The following is a 20,846-nucleotide window of genomic DNA, read 5'->3' as shown; positions in this document are numbered from 1 at the left end:
AAAAGGGCGCCGGAGAAAAATAACGTTTTAAAAGCGGCGCCCAGAGCCTTTTAATGTTTTATAACTGCTTCTCATGATTACACATTATTTAATGATTTATAATTTTTTAAACATTATTTTTAAACGAAAAACAGTACAATATTTTTTATTTTTAAACGAAAAACCACACAATATTTTTAAAAACATTATTAATGCTTACCACAGGGGGTCTTAGGTTTAGGCACTACCAGGGGGGTCTTAGGTTTAGGCACCTCCAGGGGGGTCTTAGGTTTAGGCACCACCAGGGGGGTCTAGGGGTTAGGGATAGGTACAGGGAGGGTTCTGTGTGAGAGTAGGGTTAGGTATAGCTTTAGTAACATTCTTATTAATGTTTTATAAAACGTTATTATATATTTCACTTTTTAAACAGGGAAGATTAACGTTTTTACAATTGCCGATTTCATACACATTATTTCATGATTTATAACTTTATAAAACATTATTTTTAAACGAAATATAGCACAATTTTTTTAAACGTTATTCATGCTTATCGTTTAAAACCCTGTGCCCTTTTTTCCCAGCGCCCTTTTTTAACGTACGCATTTTAGGAGGGTGGGATGTAAATAGTAATTTTTTTATGTAAATATGTGTTTATTTTTATTTTTTTAATATGTAGATGTAGTTTTACTATTTGGCCACAAGATGGCAACCATGAGTTTGTTTACATTACGTCACTAAGCGTAACATGTACGCTTAGAGCAGGGGTGCCCACACTTTTTCGGCTCGCGAGCTACTTTAAAATTTGCCAAGGCCAGGAGATCTACCAACGTCCCAAATGCTAAGCATGGCCCCCCCGCCCCCGTGTAGGTTAGCCAGGTATATGTGCCTGCAGCATAGGTTACGTGCCCTCAGTATAGGTTAGCCAGGTATATGGGCCCTCAGTGTAGGTTAGCCAGGTATATGGGCCCTCAGTGTAGGTTAGCCAGGTATATGGGCCCTCAGTGTAGGTTAGCCAGGTATATAGGCCCTCAGTGTAGGTTAGCCAGGTATATAGGCCCTCAGTGTAGGTTAGCCAGGTATATGGGCCCTCAGTGTAGGTTAGCCAGGTATATGGGCCCTCAGTGTAGGTTAGCCAGGTATATGGGCCCTCAGTGTAGGTTAGACAGGTATATGGGCCCTAAGTGTAGGTTAGCCAGGTATAGGGGCCCCCAGTGTAGGTTAGCCAGGTATAGGGGCCCCCAGTGTAGGTTAGCCAGGTATAGGGGCCCCCAGTGTAGGTTAGCCAGGTATAGGGGCCCCCAGTGTAGGTTAGCCAGGTATAGGGGCCCCCAGTGTAGGTTAGCCAGGTTTAGGGGCCCCCAGTGTAGGTTAGCCAGGTTTAGGGGCCCCCAGTGTAGGTTAGCCAGGTATAGGGGCCCTGAGTGTAGGTTAGCCAGGTATAGGGGCCCTGAGTGTAGGTTAGCCAGGTATCGGGGCCCTGAGTGTAGGTTAGCCAGGTATAGGGGCCCTCAGTGTAGGTTAGCCAGGTATAGGGGCCCTCAGTGTAGGTTAGCCAGGTATAGGGGCCCTCAGTGTAGGTTAGCCAAGTATATGCACCTACAGCGTAGGTTAGCCAGGGTCCTCTTGACTCCTGGAACCTCCGACAGGCAGGCCACTGGCCAATAAGAATGTCAGGGAGAAGACGCGGCGAGGAGAGAGGGAGGAGAGAGGCGGCGCGGCCGCTACGTCATGGCTGGGTGCGGCGCCGGGCATGTTAAAAGCACACACGTTGCAGGCTCTCTCCTCCCTCTCTGCTCGCCGCGTCTTCTCCCCTGCATTCTTAGGGGCCGGCAGCTAAACATGATGAGCTGCTGGCCGCAAAATTTAATGAGACGCGGCCAAGAGGCCGCGATCTACCGAGAAGGCGGTCGCGATCTACTGGTAGATCGCGATCGACCTATTGGGCAGCCCTGGCTTAGAGGGACGTAAAGGGGACGTAAGAGGCAGAAAAACCGAGGCTTCTGTGAGAAGCCGTCGCTTTTTCTGCCGGGAAAAGTGATCAATGATCGGGCACCATGTCCTGATTCATTGATCCCTGGGCTAACGAACCAGGGGGCGGGAGCGTGCGTGCACGCGTGCGATCAGCCAAGGGAGCGCACATGGCCTTTTGGACTTCGCTTCCACGACCAGAAGGCTTAAATGGTTAACTCTGGGACACTTAATAGGCTGCCATTGAGAAAAGACAATAAAACATGAAATCTATTTTGTAAATGTTTAAATATAAAATAATCCATGGAATATCTAAAAAAAAGTCAATTTTAAGAGTAGGAGGATAGATACAATTGTTTATACATAATTATACATAATTTATTATAATTGTTGATACAATCAGTTAATTTTCACCTCGGGTTCACTTTAAAGGATGCCTGAGGTGACATATGACATGATGAGATAGACATGTGTATGTACAGTGCAAAGCATACAGATATCTGTGCTGTGTCCCTTTTTTTTCCTGCCTGAAAGAGTTAACATTCAGGTATGCAAGTGACACTTTCTCTCAACCGGGTCTGACTATAGCGTAATCCTCACTGATAAGGAATTACAGTCATAAAACTCTTGGCTGACAGAGAACAGCTTCTGAGTGCAGTGGCTAGATAAAAAGGGTCAATAGCTCATATATTTTAGCTTCTGGGACACTGAAAGACCATGCCAGCAAATGAGACAAAACAGCATTAAACATTCTTTTCTTAGCTGATACACAGAAAATAAAACTGCAGGATTCTAAAATTCTAAAAAAAAATATAAAAATCATTTTTAGCAGTAAGAGGATAGCTACAATTGTTCTGATTTGTTTATTTTCACCTCGGGCTTACTTTAAATCAATAATGAATAAAAGGTTTTGGGGAATATATATTTTTAGCAGAACAGAAAAGTAATATCCCTTCTGAACCAAATTATAGTTCATATCCTACTCATCAACCTACAACTTCCTGTTCACACCTTCTACTCCCTCTCCTCCTCCCACTCTTCCCTTTTGTCCCATGGACATGCTGAGAATTGCTCTATTATCTGACTGGAAACCTACTATGACTGATAGTCTGCAGAAGGGAGGTGTGGCTTAAAATTGTGGAAGGGGTGAGTATGCAGCCAGTCAGAGGTCACTAAGGCCCCATTTACACTTAACCAGTTGGTACGCGTTATTTTTCCTTCTCTATAGCAGTGCATTATGAAAAATCTTTCAGTTAAAACGCATACAGTGTGAACTGAGCCATAGGAAAACATGGGCATTACTTTGAAAGTCCGTTGCCCTTTCAGTTATAACTGAGAGCAACTGATTAAGTGTAAATGGGGCCTTAACCACCCTGGCGTTCTATTAAGATCGCCAGGGCAGCTGCGGGAGGGTTTTTTTTAAATAAAAAAAAAACTATTTCATGCAGCCAACTGAAAGTTGGCTGCATGAAAGCCCACTAGAGGGCGCTCCGGAGGCGTTCTTCCGATCGCCTCCGGCGCCCAGAATAAGCAAGGAAGGCCGCAATGAGCGGCCTTCCTTGTTTTGCTTAGATTGTCGCCATAGCGACGAGCGGAGTGACGTCATGGACGTCAGCCGACGTCCTGACGTCAGCCGCCTCCGATCCAGCCCTTAGCGCTGGCCGGAACTTTTTGTTCCGGCTACACTGGGCTCAGGCGGCTGGGGGGACCCTCTTTCGCCGCTGCTCGCGGCGGATCGCCGCAGAGTGGCGGCGATCAGGCAGCACACGCGGCTGGCAAAGTGCCGGCTGCGTGTGCTGCACTTTATTTGATGAAAATCGTCCCAGCAGGGCCTGAGCGGCAGCCTCCGGCGGTGATGGACGAGCTGCGCTCGTCCATACCGCCAGGCTGGTTAAAGAGAGTCTGAAGCGAGAATAGATCTCGCTTCAGACCTCATAGCTAGCAGGGGCATGCGTGCCCCTGCTAAAACGCAGCTATTGCGCGGCTTAACGGGGGTCCCTGTCCCCCCAAACCCCCTCCGTGCAGCGGGGGAGCGCTTCCTGGTTGGGGCAGGGCTAACCGCCGCAGCCCTGCCCCATGCGCGTCTGTCAGACGCGTATCTCCGCCTCTCCCCCGCCCCTCTCAGTCTTCCTTCACTGAGAGGGGCGGGGGAGAGGCGGCGATGCGCGTCTGATAGACGCGACTGGAGGCAGGGCTGCAGCCGTTAGCCCTGCCTCCAGGAAGAAGAATACGAGCGACCATTTTCCGACCAACTTTTGCGGGGGGTGGGTTGGGGGTGAAGGGACCCCCGTTAAGCCGCGGGATAGCGGCGTTTTAGCAGGGGCACACGTGCCCCTGCTATATATAAGACCTGAAACGAGATTTAGTCTCGCTTCAGTGTCTCTTTAAAGAGAAACCGTAACCAAGAATTGAACTTCATCCCAGTCAGTAGCTGATACCCCCTTTCCCATGAGAAATCTTTTCCTTTTCACAAACAGATCATCAGGGGGCGCTGTATAGCTGATATTGTGGTGAAACCCCTCCCACAGTGTGATGTCTGGACCATGGTCCTGACAGTTTCCTGTCTGTGAACCTCGTTGCATTGTAGGAAATAACAGCTGTTTACAGCTGTTTCCAAATCCAAAAAAAGCAAGCAGCATCTCCTTCCACTGACATCACCTGCCACCAGTAAAAATGTCACCATGTGGTAAATGTCAGAATGTAAATCAGGGGGAGGAAAGATTTTACATTGGGCAAACACTGACTTTTTTTCCAGTCAATATCCGGACAATTCGATCACTCTAATTCTATCTGCTAAAAATTGATGCATCAAATTGTGGCATCAAATTGCCGACTCATAGCATTGCACTGCATTAAGCAGTGCAAACACTGTGGTTCGATAGATTTTTAATATATTTCACACTAAAATGTATTAAATAGATGTTTAAAACCTTTCCCAGCACATCCAATCGATACAGTGATCAGATTTGATTTGAGAGGGATCTATGTGATGGTCGAATCTGGTTGCCATCTGTAAATGTGGCCATACATCTAGCAGTGTATAGGCAGATAGACCATGAGACAGATCAGATTCGATCAGAGAGACATCTTTTGCTTGCCCATACACCACAATAGATAGACTTCAGCCGGAAGGGGGATAGCAGCTCGGGGGTCCATCGAGTACGTCGCAGTTGTCATGATATCGAATGCCATTACCGCCGCGCACTGGATTGGGCACTTTCGACTGAGATTTTACAGCATGTCCAAATCAATGCATTTGGACAGTTTCGGCCCAAAATCGCTCTAATCATCGACCGGGCATGCTTAGTGCAGCACCGATTTTAATTTGATTCGATAAAATTATTGAATTGGATGGTTGACCGGGCCACAAAATCGCTAGATGTATGGACACCATAAGTATATGGCCACCTTAAAGGGAACCTGAGGTTAGAGGGGTATAGAGGCTGCCATATGTATTTACTTTTAAACAATACCAGCTGCCTGACTATCCTGCTGATTCCGATCTGGCAGGTAAATCTGCCAGAAAATTGTATCGTGTGTACCTAGCATGATACTTTTAGCCATAGACCCTGAACAAGCATGCAGCAGATCAAGTATGCTGACTCAGGTTGTACTGGATTAGCCATATACTTGTTCCAGGGTTTTGACTCAGACACTGCTTATTCTAGAAGAGCAACAGGACTGCCAGGCAACTGGCATTGTTCACAAGGAAATAAATATGGCAGCCTCCATATCGCCATCACCTCGAGTTCCCGTTAAAGTACACCTGAGATGAATTAAAAGTAAAAATTCATACATACCTGGTGTTTCCTCCAGCCCCGTTTAACCTGATCGGTCCCTCGCTGTCCTCTTCCGCCTCCTGGATCTTCTGCAATCCTCCCGATAACTCCGGCCAGTTGGCCCAGGGGCAGTGCGCCCATGTGCGCTCCCACGGCTAGCAGTGTTCTGCGACAGGCGCTGAACGCTCCCGGCTATGCGCATGGCCAGGCCACACATGCGCAATAAGCCCCGACTCCTGAAGTTACCAAGAGCCATAGCGGAGACTCCAGGAGGCGGAAGAGGACAGCAGGGACCGGTCAGGCCAAACGGAGCTGGAGGAAGCCCCAGGTATGTATGAATTTTTACTTTTAACCTCCCTGGCGGTCAATTAAATCCGCCAGGGAGGCAGTGCAGCACTATTTTTTAAATTTTGTTTTTTTAAATTCATGTAGCTAGCGTCAGGAAATCCCGTTCTGAACGGGATTTCCACTAGGGCTTCCCCCGTCGCCGTGGCGACGGGCGCATTAATGTCACAGACGCCATGACGTCAGAGGGAGTCCCGATCCACCCCTCAGCACTGCCTGGCACTGATTGGCCAGGCAACGCACAGGTCTCGGGGGAGGGGGGGCACCCTCTGACGCGGCGGGTAGCGGCGAATCTGCTTGGAGCGGCGGCTATTGCAGGTAACACGCAGCTAGTAAAGTGCTAGCTGCGTGTGTAAAAAAAAAATTATGCAAATCGGCCCAGCGGGGCCTGAGAAATCCTCCTGCGCAGCTTACCCCGTGTCCAGCACTGGGTTACCGCTAAGGAGGTTAAGTCATCGCAGGTTTACTTTGAGGAGATGATAATTTATGGACTGGTACAATAGGCATTTCCCTTGTTTATTTACCAAAAATATTGTACAAAGGATTTTGATTCATAATTAATTAAAGTATTGTTCTGTTAAATGCATATTACAGATCATTTGCCTGAACCTTTGCTTTTACAGACCAGAAGAATGCATGTAATGAAAAAACTACATTTGTAATGGCAATATTTTTAAGACGCTGTCATTTGAAAGGGTTTTAGTCGTGATTATTACAGTGGCTTTGCTACATGATGGGGGAAGTTCGGTGCCCAGAGAAGGGTGGAGTGATTGGCAAAGGCATCCGGCACAGACTGAAGAACGAGAGGGCAGTTGACAAGCCGAAACTTTCAAAGTTGGGTGATGACGATGAGTAGCAGCCACAACAGGTTTAGTGGTTTCTAACCACTTTGCCAGTAAAGGTGTGACAAACAGTCAGACGTAACAGGAAAGTATAACAAACCACGCTGGGCTGAATCATCTGACTGACGTTAGCTCTGCTCAGAGCATTTATCTGTGGCGTCATTTATCATGTAAGACCCAATTGCAGCTACGTACACTTCTCAATACCCATCCCTCATAGTGATCACTGATTGGGACTTGATCCCTAGGGCAACAGTTCTGGGCATGAGTGCACACAGACAAATCCTCCTGTACTAAGTGTGGCCATCAAATCTCTGATATATTAGGAATAGCCATTATGTTTCCCAAGTTACAAGAGCTCCCATGATGTACGCCACACAACAAGTACAGGTGCAGCCATTATGTTCCCCATATAACAAATGCAGCTGCCATGTTCCCCACATAACAAGTGCAGCCATCATGTTCCCCATATGACAAGTGCAGCCATCATGTTCCCCATATAACAAGTGCAGCCATCACGTTCCCCACATAACAAGTGCAGCCGCCATGTTCCCCACATAACAAGTGCAGCCGCCATGTTCCCCACATAACAAGTGCAGCCGCCATGTTCCCCACATAACAAGTGCAGTCGTCATGTTCCCCATATAACAAGTGCAGCCATCATGTTCCCCATATAACAAGTGCAGCCATCATGTTCCCCACATAACAAGTGCAGCCGCCATGTTTCCCACATAACAAGTGCAGCCGCCATGTTTCCCACATAACAAGTGCAGCCGCCATGTTTCCCACATAACAAGTGCAGCCGCCATGTTTCCCACATAACAAGTGCAGCTGCCATGTTCTCCATATAACAAGTGCAGCCGCCACATTCCCCACATAACAAGTGCAGCCATCACATTCCCCACATAACAAGTGCAGCCATCATGTTCCCCATATGACAAGTGCAGTTATCATGTTCCCCACGTAACAAGTGCAGCCGCCATGTTCCCCACATAACAAGTGCAGTCGCCATGTTCCCCATATAACAAGTGCAGTCGCCATGTTCCCCATATAACAAGTGCAGCAGCTATGTTCCCCACGTAACAAGTGCAGCCGCCATGTTCCCCACATAACAAGTGCAGCCGCCATGTTCCCCACATAACAAGTGCAGCCGCTATGTTCCCCACATAACAAGTGCAGCCGCCATGTTCCCCACATAACAAGTGCAGCCGCCATGTTCCCCACATAACAAGTGCAGCCGCCATGTTCCCCACATAACAAGTGCAGCCGCCATGTTCCCCACATAACAGGTGCAGCCGCCATGTTCCCCACATAACAAATGCAGCCGCCATGTTCCCCACATAACAAGTGCAGCCGCCATGTTCCCCACATAACAAGTGCAGCCATCACGTTCCCTACATAACAAATGCAGCCGCCATGTTCTCCATATAACAAGTGCAGCCATCACGTTCCCCACATAACAAATGCAGCCGCCATGTTCCCCACATAACAAGTGCAGCCATCACGTTCCCCACATAACAAATGCAGCCGCCATGTTCTCCATATAACAAGTGCAGCCATCACGTTCCCCACATAACAAATGCAGCCGCCATGTTCTCCATATAACAAGTGCAGCCATCACGTTCCCCACATAACAAATGCAGCCATCACGTTCCCCACATAACAAATGCAGCCATCACGTTCTCCATATAACAAGTGCAGCCATGTTCCCCACATAACAAGTGCAGCCATCACGTTCCCCACATAACAAATGCAGCCATCACGTTCCCCACATAACAAATGCAGCCGCAATGTTCTCCATATAACAAGTGCAGCCATCACGTTCCCCACATAACAAATGCAGCCATCATGTTCCCCACATAACAAATGCAGCCGCCATGTTCTCCATATAACAAGTGCAGCCGCCATGTTCTCCATATAACAAGTGCAGCCATCACGTTCCCCACATAACAAGTGCAGCCATCATGTTCCCCACATAACAAGTTCCAAGCTCCATCATGTTCCCCATATAACAAGTGCAGTCATCATGTTTCCCATATAACAAGTGCAGCCATCATGTTTCCCATATAACAAGTGCAGTCATCATGTTTCTAATATAACAAGTGCAGCCATCATGTTTCCCATATAACAAGTGCAGTCATCATGTGCCCCATATAACAAAGCAGCCATCATGTCCTGCATAACACAAGCACATTAAGTTCCCCATATAAGTGAAGCCATCATGTCCCCCATATAACAAGTGCAGCCATCATGTCCCCCATATAACAAGTGCAGCCATCATGTCTTCCATATAACAAGTGCAGCCATCATGTCTTCCATATAACAAGTGCAGCCATCATGTCCTCCATATAACAAGTGCAGCCATCATGTCCCCCATATAACAAGTGCAGCCATCATGTCCCCCATATAACAAGTGCAGCCATCATGTCTTCCATATAACAAGTGCAGCCATCATGTCCTCCATATAACAAGTGCAGCCATCATGTCCCCCATATAACAAGTGCAGCCATCATGTCCCCCATATAACAAGTGCAGCCATCATGTCTTCCATATAACAAGTGCAGCCATCATGTCCTCCATATAACAAGTGCAGCCATCATGTCCCCCATATTACAAGTGCAGCCATCATGTGCCCCTTATAACAAAGCAGCCATCATACCCTACATAACACAAGTGCAGCCTTCATGCTATTATGTTTGCCCATATAACAAGTGCAGCCATCACGTTCCCCACATAACAAATGCAGCCATCATGTTCCCCACATAACAAATGCAGCCGCCATGTTCTCCATATAACAAGTGCAGCCGCCATGTTCTCCATATAACAAGTGCAGCCATCACGTTCCCCACATAAGTTCCAAGCTCCATCATGTTCCCCATATAACAAGTGCAGTCATCATGTTTCTAATATAACAAGTGCAGCCATCATGTTTCCCATATAACAAGTGCAGTCATCATGTTTCTAATATAACAAGTGCAGCCGCCATGTTCCCCACATAACAAATGCAGCCGCCATGTTCCCCACATAACAAGTGCAGCCGCCATGTTCCCCACATAACAAGTGCAGCCGCCATGTTCCCCACATAACAAATGCAGCTGCCATGTTCCCCACATAACAAGTGCAGCAGCCATGTTCCCCACGTAACAAGTGCAGCCGCCATGTTCCCCACATAACAAGTGCAGCCGCCATGTTCCCCACATAACAAGTGCAGCCGCCATGTTCCCCACGTAACAAGTGCAGCCGCCATGTTCCCCACATAACAAGTGCAGCCGCCATGTTCCCCACATAACAAATGCAGCCGCCATGTTCCCCACATAACAAGTGCAGCCGCCATGTTCCCCACATAACAAGTGCAGCCGCCATGTTCCCCACATAACAAATGCAGCCGCCATGTTCCCCACATAACAAGTGCAGCCGCCATGTTCCCCACATAACAAGTGCAGCCATCACGTTCCCTACATAACAAATGCAGCCGCCATGTTCTCCATATAACAAGTGCAGCCATCACGTTCCCCACATAACAAATGCAGCCGCCATGTTCTCCATATAACAAGTGCAGCCATCACGTTCCCCACATAACAAATGCAGCCGCCATGTTCCCCACATAACAAGTGCAGCCATCACGTTCCCCACATAACAAATGCAGCCGCCATGTTCTCCATATAACAAGTGCAGCCATCACGTTCCCCACATAACAAATGCAGCCGCCATGTTCCCCACATAACAAGTGCAGCCATCACGTTCCCCACATAACAAGTGCAGCCATGTTCCCCACATAACAAGTGCAGCCGCCATGTTCCCCACATAACAAGTGCAGCCGCCATGTTCCCCACATAACAAGTGCAGCCGCCATGTTCCCCACATAACAAATGCAGCCGCCATGTTCCCCACATAACAAGTGCAGCCGCCATGTTCCCCACATAACAAGTGCAGCCGCCATGTTCCCCACATAACAAGTGCAGCCGCCATGTTCCCCACATAACAAGTGCAGCCGCCATGTTCCCCACATAACAAGTGCAGCCGCCATGTTCCCCACATAACAAGTGCAGCCGCCATGTTCCCCACATAACAAATGCAGCCGCCATGTTCCCCACATAACAAGTGCAGCCGCCATGTTCCCCACATAACAAGTGCAGCCATCACGTTCCCTACATAACAAATGCAGCCGCCATGTTCTCCATATAACAAGTGCAGCCATCACGTTCCCCACATAACAAATGCAGCCGCCATGTTCCCCACATAACAAGTGCAGCCATCACGTTCCCCACATAACAAATGCAGCCGCCATGTTCTCCATATAACAAGTGCAGCCATCACGTTCCCCACATAACAAATGCAGCCGCCATGTTCCCCACATAACAAGTGCAGCCATCACGTTCCCCACATAACAAATGCAGCCGCCATGTTCTCCATATAACAAGTGCAGCCATCACGTTCCCCACATAACAAATGCAGCCGCCATGTTCCCCACATAACAAGTGCAGCCATGTTCCCCACATAACAAGTGCAGCCATCACGTTCCCCACATAACAAATGCAGCCATCACGTTCCCCACATAACAAATGCAGCCGCCATGTTCTCCATATAACAAGTGCAGCCATCACGTTCCCCACATAACAAATGCAGCCATCATGTTCCCCACATAACAAATGCAGCCGCCATGTTCCCCATATAACAAGTGCAGCCGCCATGTTCTCCATATAACAAGTGCAGCCATCACGTTCCCCACATAACAAGTGCAGCCATCATGTTCCCCACATAACAAGTTCCAAGCTCCATCATGTTCCCCATATAACAAGTGCAGTCATCATGTTTCTAATATAACAAGTGCAGCCATCATGTTTCCCATATAACAAGTGCAGTCATCATGTTTCTAATATAACAAGTGCAGCCATCATGTTTCCCATATAACAAGTGCAGTCATCATGTGCCCCATATAACAAAGCAGCCATCATGTCCTGCATAACACAAGCACATTAAGTTCCCCATATAAGTGAAGCCATCATGTTCCCCATATAATAAATGCAGCCATCATGTCCCCCATATAACAAGTGCAGCCATCATGTCCCCCATATAACAAGTGCAGCCATCATGTCCTCCATATAACAAGTGCAGCCATCATGTCTTCCATATAACAAGTGCAGCCATCATGTCCTCCATATAACAAGTGCAGCCATCATGTCCCCCATATAACAAGTGCAGCCATCATGTCCCCCATATAACAAGTGCAGCCATCATGTCTTCCATATAACAAGTGCAGCCATCATGTCCTCCATATAACAAGTGCAGCCATCATGTCCCCCATATAACAAGTGCAGCCATCATGTCCCCCATATAACAAGTGCAGCCATCATGTCTTCCATATAACAAGTGCAGCCATCATGTCCCCCATATAATAAGCGCAGCCATCATGTCCCCCATATTACAAGTGCAGCCATCATGTGCCCCTTATAACAAAGCAGCCATCATACCCTACATAACACAAGTGCAGCCTTCATGCTATTATGTTTGCCCATATAACAAGTGCAGCCATCACATTCCCCACATAACAAATGCAGCCATCATGTTCCCCACATAACAAATGCAGCCGCCATGTTCTCCATATAACAAGTGCAGCCGCCATGTTCTCCATATAACAAGTGCAGCCATCACGTTCCCCACATAACAAGTGCAGCCGCCATGTTCCCCACATAACAAGTGCAGCCGCCATGTTCCCCACATAACAAGTGCAGCCGCCATGTTCCCCACATAACAAGTGCAGCCGCCATGTTCCCCACATAACAAGTGCAGCCATCATGTTCCCCACATAACAAGTTCCAAGCTCCATCATGTTCCCCATATAACAAGTGCAGTCATCATGTTTCTAATATAACAAGTGCAGCCATCATGTTTCCCATATAACAAGTGCAGTCATCATGTTTCTAATATAACAAGTGCAGCCATCATGTTTCCCATATAACAAGTGCAGTCATCATGTGCCCCATATAACAAAGCAGCCATCATGTCCTGCATAACACAAGCACATTAAGTTCCCCATATAAGTGAAGCCATCATGTCCCCCATATAATAAGTGTAGCCATCATGTCCCCCATATAACAAGTGCAGCCATCATGTCCCCCATATAACAAGTGCAGCCATCATGTCCTCCATATAACAAGTGCAGCCATCATGTCCTCCATATAACAAGTGCAGCCATCATGTCCTCCATATAACAAGCGCAGCCATCATGTCCTCCATATAATAAGCGCAGCCATCATGTCCTCCATATAACAAGTGCAGCCATCATGTCCTCCATATAACAAGCGCAGCCATCATGTCCTCCATATAACAAGTGCAGCCATCATGTCCTCCATATAACAAGTGCAGCCATCATGTCCCCCATATAATAAGTGCAGCCATCATGTCTTCCATATAACAAGTGCAGCCATCATGTCTTCCATATAACAAGTGCAGCCATCATGTCCTCCATATAACAAGCGCAGCCATCATGTCCCCCATATTACAAGTGCAGCCATCATGTGCCCCTTATAACAAAGCAGCCATCATACCCTACATAACACAAGTGCAGCCTTCATGCTATTATGTTTGCCCATATAACAAGTGCAGCCATAAACATATTCATATTTCATGTGCACCGATCTTGTCCACTGACATGGCAGTGTGTGGATATTTCAATTGGTTGCCTTGCTTTGTGGCGTGAGGACAGTGTGTGTGGCTAAACTCTCACAACCAGGTACAACGTCACTATGTTTGTTTTAATAGTATAACCCCATACAGGTTAGATGAAAAGTTCAACTTAAAGTTATCAGAGGCTTTGCAGTTTCTTTTAGCTTTGTATGGAATGGAGAATGGATAGTTAGAATCTAACATTTTTACTGTCTGTATCCCTATTGGGATGGACAAACTGAATGTGTTATGTTGGGCACTCCTATGTTTTTATAATTGTGACATTCTATTACTCGGTTAAATATAATACTCAAGCCATTGTTCTTCCTTTACAGATGAGGCAACATCTACAGTTCCATCTGAGAACCTTCAGGCTTCTGTACCTGGTAAAGCAATCTTGTGCATTCCTCATTTGCCTACACTCTTCCATGATATGACACGATTGTTTTATGCTGTCTACGTTATTTGTCTGCTTGACCATGAATAATGACCTCTTTTGGGTGAAAATGGGTCCTTTACTTGGGCTTGTGGTAGGAACCCTTTATATGTGGCCCCATTCAGCTGCTGATTTTGAGGCTCGATCGACCATTTGAATTCAATAATTTTATCAAATCAGGTGAAAATCGGTTCCGCAACATATCTGCGATTTGATTGATTTTGGGCTGAAGTTGGTTGAAAGCGTCGATCAAACAGACATGTTGGAAAGATTTTGTTTTAAAGTGTTTGATCAGGTGCAGGCTGCTAAGGGCGTTCAATATAGGGGCAATCGAGGAACATGGCAGACCTCCGTCCACTGTCCCCCCCAAGTGTAAAGTGTTCAATTCCCCCTCAGTGCCATGTAAAATCTCACCTGACCCACTGCCGCGCCTCCTGGACTCATCCGCTGTCACCCCCTTGTGTGTGACATCACTCATTCACTCGGGGATAACAGCAGAGAAGGCCGGGAGTTGTGGCTGCAGGACAGGTGAGATCTTATTTTGTGTGGGCACCAGGGGACACACACACACGTACATTTACACTGGGGGGTGGCCAGACAGATGGCTAAGGCCACGTTGTTAGGATGATTCCTGCTCATTGATTTCATAGACAAGATAAAAAAATCGTAGTGGGGTTCACCCCTAATATATCAAAATGTAACAATTTCAAACAAACAGAACAGCAGGGTTTTTTTTGAACCAAAGTTATTGTAATTTATTCTTCCTTTACAGTCTCTCCAAATCGCGGACAAAGCATATAGATACAAAGACCGAACTTCAACTTCACATAGAAAGACCGCCTGACACGTGTTTCGCGGCTAGCAGCCGCTTCCTCAGAGGCACATCGCATACAAACATCCGGAAGTCTACGTAAGGTAACACCATGATCTGGAGTTTCAAGAAAAGACTGCACTCAACGGCGATGGCAAACGTCCATGAGTTGCAAGGCATCGCTGTTGAGTGCAGTCTTTTCTTGAAACTCCAGATCGTGGTGTTACCTTACGTAGACTTCCGGATGTTTGTATGCGATGTGCCTCTGAGGAAGCGGCTGCTAGCCGTGAAACACGTGTCAGGCGGTCTTTTTATGTGAATTGAAAGTTCGGTGTTTGTATCTATACGCTTTGTCCGCGATTTGGAGAGACTGTAAAGGAAGAATAAATTACAATAACTTTGGTTCAAGAAAAACCTGCTGTTCTGTTTGAAATTGTTACTCATTGATTTCATGCTGACATCTATCAGGAATCTGCCTGAGGTGTATGGACAATTAATCAGATTCAGAGAGAGATTTATCTCTTGGTTAATCTGCCCATACACCGCTAGATGTATGGTTACCTGTACACTGACTACATTAGTGTCCGTGATTGCACCGACACTAACCTGACATTATTGTTTGATTTCTTTCCTTGTCAAGTTCCATATTGCCTCCTGTCCTCTATAAACACCTTTTCTACTCCCTGTCACAGCCCGATCAATTACGTTATTATTATTTTTTATTTATATAGCGCCAACATCTTCTGTAGCGCTGTACCTAGTACAAAACAAATATTAGGGAACATATACATGAGAAGTTCAACACACTGTACAGTAATGACATCCAGCAATACAAGTACAAATACATACATAGTTAATGTGTGGTTTGAGATACCACTGAAAATGGTTCACGTTCATATGATAAATTACAGCAAAATAAGAATCAATAGGAGGAGGTCCCTGCCCTTGCAGGCTTACAATCTTCTAGAGCAGTGGTTCTCACTGGTTTTTGGGTGAGGGCGCCCTTGATGGCTTTGAAATTTTTTCAAGGCGCCCCTTGGCAACAACTACCAAAATACTGGTATAACCCTTGTTAGGCAGCACCCACTCCAGATTGTAAGTAACCCCCATTAGCAGGACAAACATTTCCTTACCTATCCTCTGATGCTCAACTTGAACACAAAGGTTAACTGGCAGCCGCACTGTATATCAATATGTGGTTGCATTACCTGATGGCAATGCAGAGAGGATGGGGATAAATGCCAAGGCACCCCTGGGAGGTGCTTGAAGCGCACCAGGGTGCCGCGGCACCCAGTTTGAGAACCCCTGTTCTAGAGGATAGCGGGGTGGAAACAATAAGGAGGGAATCACAGCAGTTAGCAGATGAAGCTGCAAAAGTTGTCATCTGCCCGTGCAGCCTGTGAAATGACGTAGAAGGTGCCAAACATGAATAGTGCTCAGATTTATCAAAGACTCTACAATCAGACTGTGTGTATTGATGTGTGGCCATCCTTTCTCTACTTCCCCATTATGTGAAAATGTGGCAATTAGTTTCGGTATTACCTTTCGTTAGTATTTATTTCCTGTATGCAGTTGTGTTATAGCCTGGAAATTCCACCTTTTGCTTTAAAGAAAACCTGTAATGAGAAAAAGTTCCCTTGGGTGGGGGAAGCCTCCGGATCCTATGGAGGCTTCCCCCGTCCTCTTCGGTCCCATGGCAGTCTCGTTGTTCCCCTTCGAACAGCGGGATGTAAATATTTACCTTCCCGGCTCCAGCGCAGGCACAGTATCGGCTCTGCGCTCGGAGGTAGGCAGAAATAGCCGATTGCTGTCGGTCCGCTCTACTGCGCAGGCGCAAGTCTCCTGCACCTGCGTAGTAGAGCGGACCCGACAGTGGTCGGCTAATTCCGCCTATCTCCATGCTGAGAGCTGCAACAGCGCCCCCGCTGGAGCCAGGGAAGGTAAATATAGCTAGCCTTGTCAGGCTTGTCGAGCCAGGATTGCCGGAGGTTTCGGGGGAGCCAGCGCTGGACTGCCTGCAGCTACAGGGGAGGGGGAAGCCTCATTGGGACCCTGAGGCTTCCCCCTCCCGAGGTAAGTACCCCCCAGGGGACGTTTTTTTCAGTACAGGGTCTCTTTAAGCAACATACCTAAAATGTTAAAGGCCCCAAATATTTTAGTTGTAACATAAAAGTTTAAAAATAAAAAATACTGTACAGTTCACTGAGATCTGCCACTCTCTGAGATTCACTGAGCTTTGGGGCTCTACAAAGATTAAGTGTCAGATGCATAAAAGTGAAGTAATATTGCCGGACACAGACAGTGCACCGCAATATTAAGGTTACTACTTCCAACGTATACCGGGAGGTACGCTATTAGTAATGCTCAAGTAGCACAAACATTGCTACAGTAACGAGCATTACTGAGGCGCTCCAGGCTTCACACTTGGATAATTGGGCACATCACTGACCTGATGAAGTGGCACTAAGCCCTGAAATGCGTTGTCTACTGTGCCGAAATAAAATTGACAGATCTTATTTACAGTATGTCTAACTAGTCTTCATTAAGATAGGCTGATACCCACCTTCATGCCTATATCATATCTATATCAGTGATTGTCATTTGGGCCCCTCCTACTCCTGCTGTGCGCTTACTGAAATTTGGTATTTACAGAGATTCACTGGTACTCTACACATTTCCACTGACTTAGTACTGTACAGCGATTCACTGATATTTGGTACTCTACAGAGATTCAGTGAGCTCTGGTACTCTACAGAAATATGTTGAAAGATTTGGTACTCTATCCCTCCTTGAAAAAGCAGGGTAACACCCGCAATACTAGTGGGGTCATTTGAGGGGGTTCTCCATCCCTTCATATTGCCATCTTGATGCTGGTACCACCATGTATGGACCTGGGCTAAGTATCCTCCTTTACACTACTTTACACTACTATATATTTTTTCTAATGTTGCACTGTGCACTTTGTTCTAATGGCTGTTCCAGTGTCCATGTTATTTAGAGTTCACTGCATGCTGCATCTGAGGTTTGCGATTGCAATTCTTGGTTATATAGATGTGTGCTACCGCACACTTTTATATACAGTTGATCAGGGGCGTTGCTATGATCTTTAGAGATCCGGGGCATTTTTGGGCATTCCAGCCAAAAAATGGGTGTAGCCATGCAAGGGAGGGTGTGGTCATAGGTGGAGTCTAATTTACATGAACTTAACAGTGGTCTGAGTAGGTCTGCCCAGCAAAATGTTGGATGAAGACCCCCTCTCCATTAATACCAAAAAAAATGCAGCAAATCACATAAATAGGCAGTGTCACTTAACTACTGTACGACCGCCTCACGCCAATGGGCGTGACCACGGCGGCAGCCCCAGTACCGCCTAACGCCAATTGGCGTCAAGTCCTGGCGCATGTGCGATTGTTCCCTGCCACTTCGCGGAATGGAGTTCCGTGAATAGCCTGCTAGCCGCCGATCGCGGCTAGAAGGCTGCTTGTAAACGTAAGGGGAAAGAAATCCTCTTTGTTTACAAGCGTACAGCGCTGCCGGGGGCTGCAGCGCTGTACAGATCGGCGATCCCCGGCCTCTGATTGGCCGGGGAGTGCTCTCCTCTCATAGGCCGATGCCTATGAGAGGCGGAACAGGACGGATCGCCGTCCTGTTCCAATCCCAGTACACGGAGGGGAGGAGGGAAGGGGAGGGAGGGGGACAGGGAGAGAGAGCCTCACTGAGGCATGTGAAAAGAAAAAATAAACAAACCCTGCAGCGATCGGACCCCTTTGGCGGCATGTCCCCTTAGGAGGTGAGTCCGATCGCGGGGCACCTAAGCTGGACTGTGCAGGAGGCTGAAAAGCCTGCACAGCCCAGCAATGCAAAAATCAGCCTGGTCTTCAGGGAGGGTTACCACTGCGGTTGTCAAGTGGTTAACCATAACTAGGCAGAGTTACCTGACTTCTGTGCTGGCTGGTCTGGCTTTCTGCTGGGCAAGCTGGCCTGCTGCCTGTCTCCCCATATCATACCTTCTAGTGGACCCCCTACCATGCTCCCATGGACTTATCATTGAGGCACCACAACTCCCAGCATGACCCCATAGAAGAACCACAGCTCCCTGCATGGCCACATAAAGACATCACAGCACCCAATATGCTAGAGTGACCAACCTGGGACGGGGAGGGGGGTGTGGGGGGGGGGGGCGGCGAAAAGTGAGGACTGAGGAGCGCGCAGCGACGAAGACTGGGGGGAGCGGGCTGCGCCGTGGCGAAAAATGGGCGTGGCCATGACATTGTATGGGCGGAGCTAACGTAATGATGTAACAGCGAGGCATAAGAAAGCAGTGTTTACGCCATGATGTGGACAAACGAGACTTTGCATCATGGGTGTGCAGAAACTGTTTGATGCTAATAGTATACCGTAACCACAAAGCAGCAAACATAGCCATCTATGACCAATAAATAATAAATGCAGTAACAGTTACCCCAGACACCAGAAAATAAACGCAATAGGCAACATGTCAGCACAAAATAACCGCAATGCGGGCAACATGTCAGTACAAAATAAACGCAATGCGGGCAACATGTCAGTACAAAATAAACGCAATGCGGGCAAACATGTCAGTACAAAATAAACGCAATGCGGGCAACATGTCAGTACAAAATAAACGCAATGCGGGCAAACATTTCACCAGAAAATAAACGCAATGCGGGCAAACATTTCACCAGAAAATAAACGCAATGCGGGCAAACATTTCACCAGAAAATTAACGCAATGCGGGCAAACATTTCACCAGAAAATAAACGCAATGCGGGCAAACATTTCACCAGAAAATAAACGCAATACGGGCAAACATTTCACCAGAAAATTAACGCAATGCGGGCAAACATTTCACCAGAAAATAAACGCAATGCGGGCAAACATTTCACCAGAAAATAAATGCAATGCGGGCAAACATTTCACCAGAAAAGGAACGCAATGCGGGCAAACATTTCACCAGAAAAGAAACGCAATGCGGGCAAACATTTCACCAGAAAAGAAACGCAATGCGGGCAAACATTTCACCAGAAAAGAAACGCAATGCAGGCAAACATTTCACCAGAAAAGAAACGCAATGCGGGCAAACATTTCACCAGACAAGAAACGCAATGCGTGCAAACATTTCACCAGAAAAGAAACGCTATGCGGGCAAACATTTCACCAGACAAGAAACGCAATGCGGGCAAACATTTCACCAGAAAAGAAGCGCAATGCGGGCAAACATTTCACTAGACAAGAAACGCAATGCGGGCAAACATTTCACCAGAAAAAAAATGCAATGCGGGCAAACATTTCACCAGAAAAGAAACGCAATCCGGGCAAACATTTCACCAGACAAGAAACGCAATGTGGGCAAACATTTCACCAGAAAAGAAGCGCAATGCGGGCAAACATTTCACCAGACAAGAAACGCAATGCGGGCAAACATTTCACCTGGAAAAAAAAGCATTACTCACCTGGCAGAAGTCTCCGGCCTCTGGCGCGCTGCTCCCAGGACCACCTTCCTCCTGCTCGTCTCCCGCGCTGACAGGGCTACGGCAAGATGGCGCCCGAAGCCCTGTACTGGAGACACAAATACTCTCCAGTATAGGGCTTCGGCAGCCATCTTGCCGTAGCCCTGCTCGCCTGCCGGTGTCGGAACACCGGAAGAGGAGGCTGGAGCGGGGCTGCAGGCAATGAACTGGCACAGCGTCTATAGACGCCGCTGCCAGTTCATGAGGAGAGAGTGGCCACAGTCCCGAGGCCGGGAAGTCCCGCTGCTGAAAGCGGGACGTTTCCCGGGACCTCATGCAGCCTGGGACAGCGGACCCCGAATCCGGGACGCGTCCCGGGCAATCCGGGACGTCTGGTCACTCTAAATATGCCCACATAGATGCACCATAGCATCAAGAATGGCACCACAGCACACAGCAAAGGGGGGTATGGGGCACACTGGGTGCTGTAATTCCATGCTGGGTGCTGTGGCGCCATGCTGGGTGCTGTGGTGCCCCTGTGGGGCATGC

At 47.5% G+C, this 20,846-nt stretch overlaps 1 protein-coding gene across 6 annotated transcripts in view; it reads left to right on the top strand.

The window, feature by feature from the left end:
- Nucleotides 1–20,846, top strand: part of C3H19orf38 (chromosome 3 C19orf38 homolog) — a 52,088-nt gene that overhangs the window by 15,778 nt on the left and 15,464 nt on the right. For all 6 annotated transcript variants that reach the window (XM_068274332.1, XM_068274334.1, XM_068274337.1 and 3 more), the window contains one exon: nt 13,915–13,965. In XM_068274332.1, the coding sequence (XP_068130433.1) occupies nt 13,915–13,965 (51 nt within the window). The remainder of the gene's footprint in view (nt 1–13,914; nt 13,966–20,846) is intronic.

Source organism: Hyperolius riggenbachi, chromosome 3 (assembly GCF_040937935.1).
Source record: "Hyperolius riggenbachi isolate aHypRig1 chromosome 3, aHypRig1.pri, whole genome shotgun sequence".
Taxonomy (NCBI): Eukaryota; Metazoa; Chordata; class Amphibia; order Anura; family Hyperoliidae; genus Hyperolius; species Hyperolius riggenbachi.
Note: the sequence above shows the minus strand (reverse complement) of the source record. Positions and strands in the feature narration are given on the sequence as shown.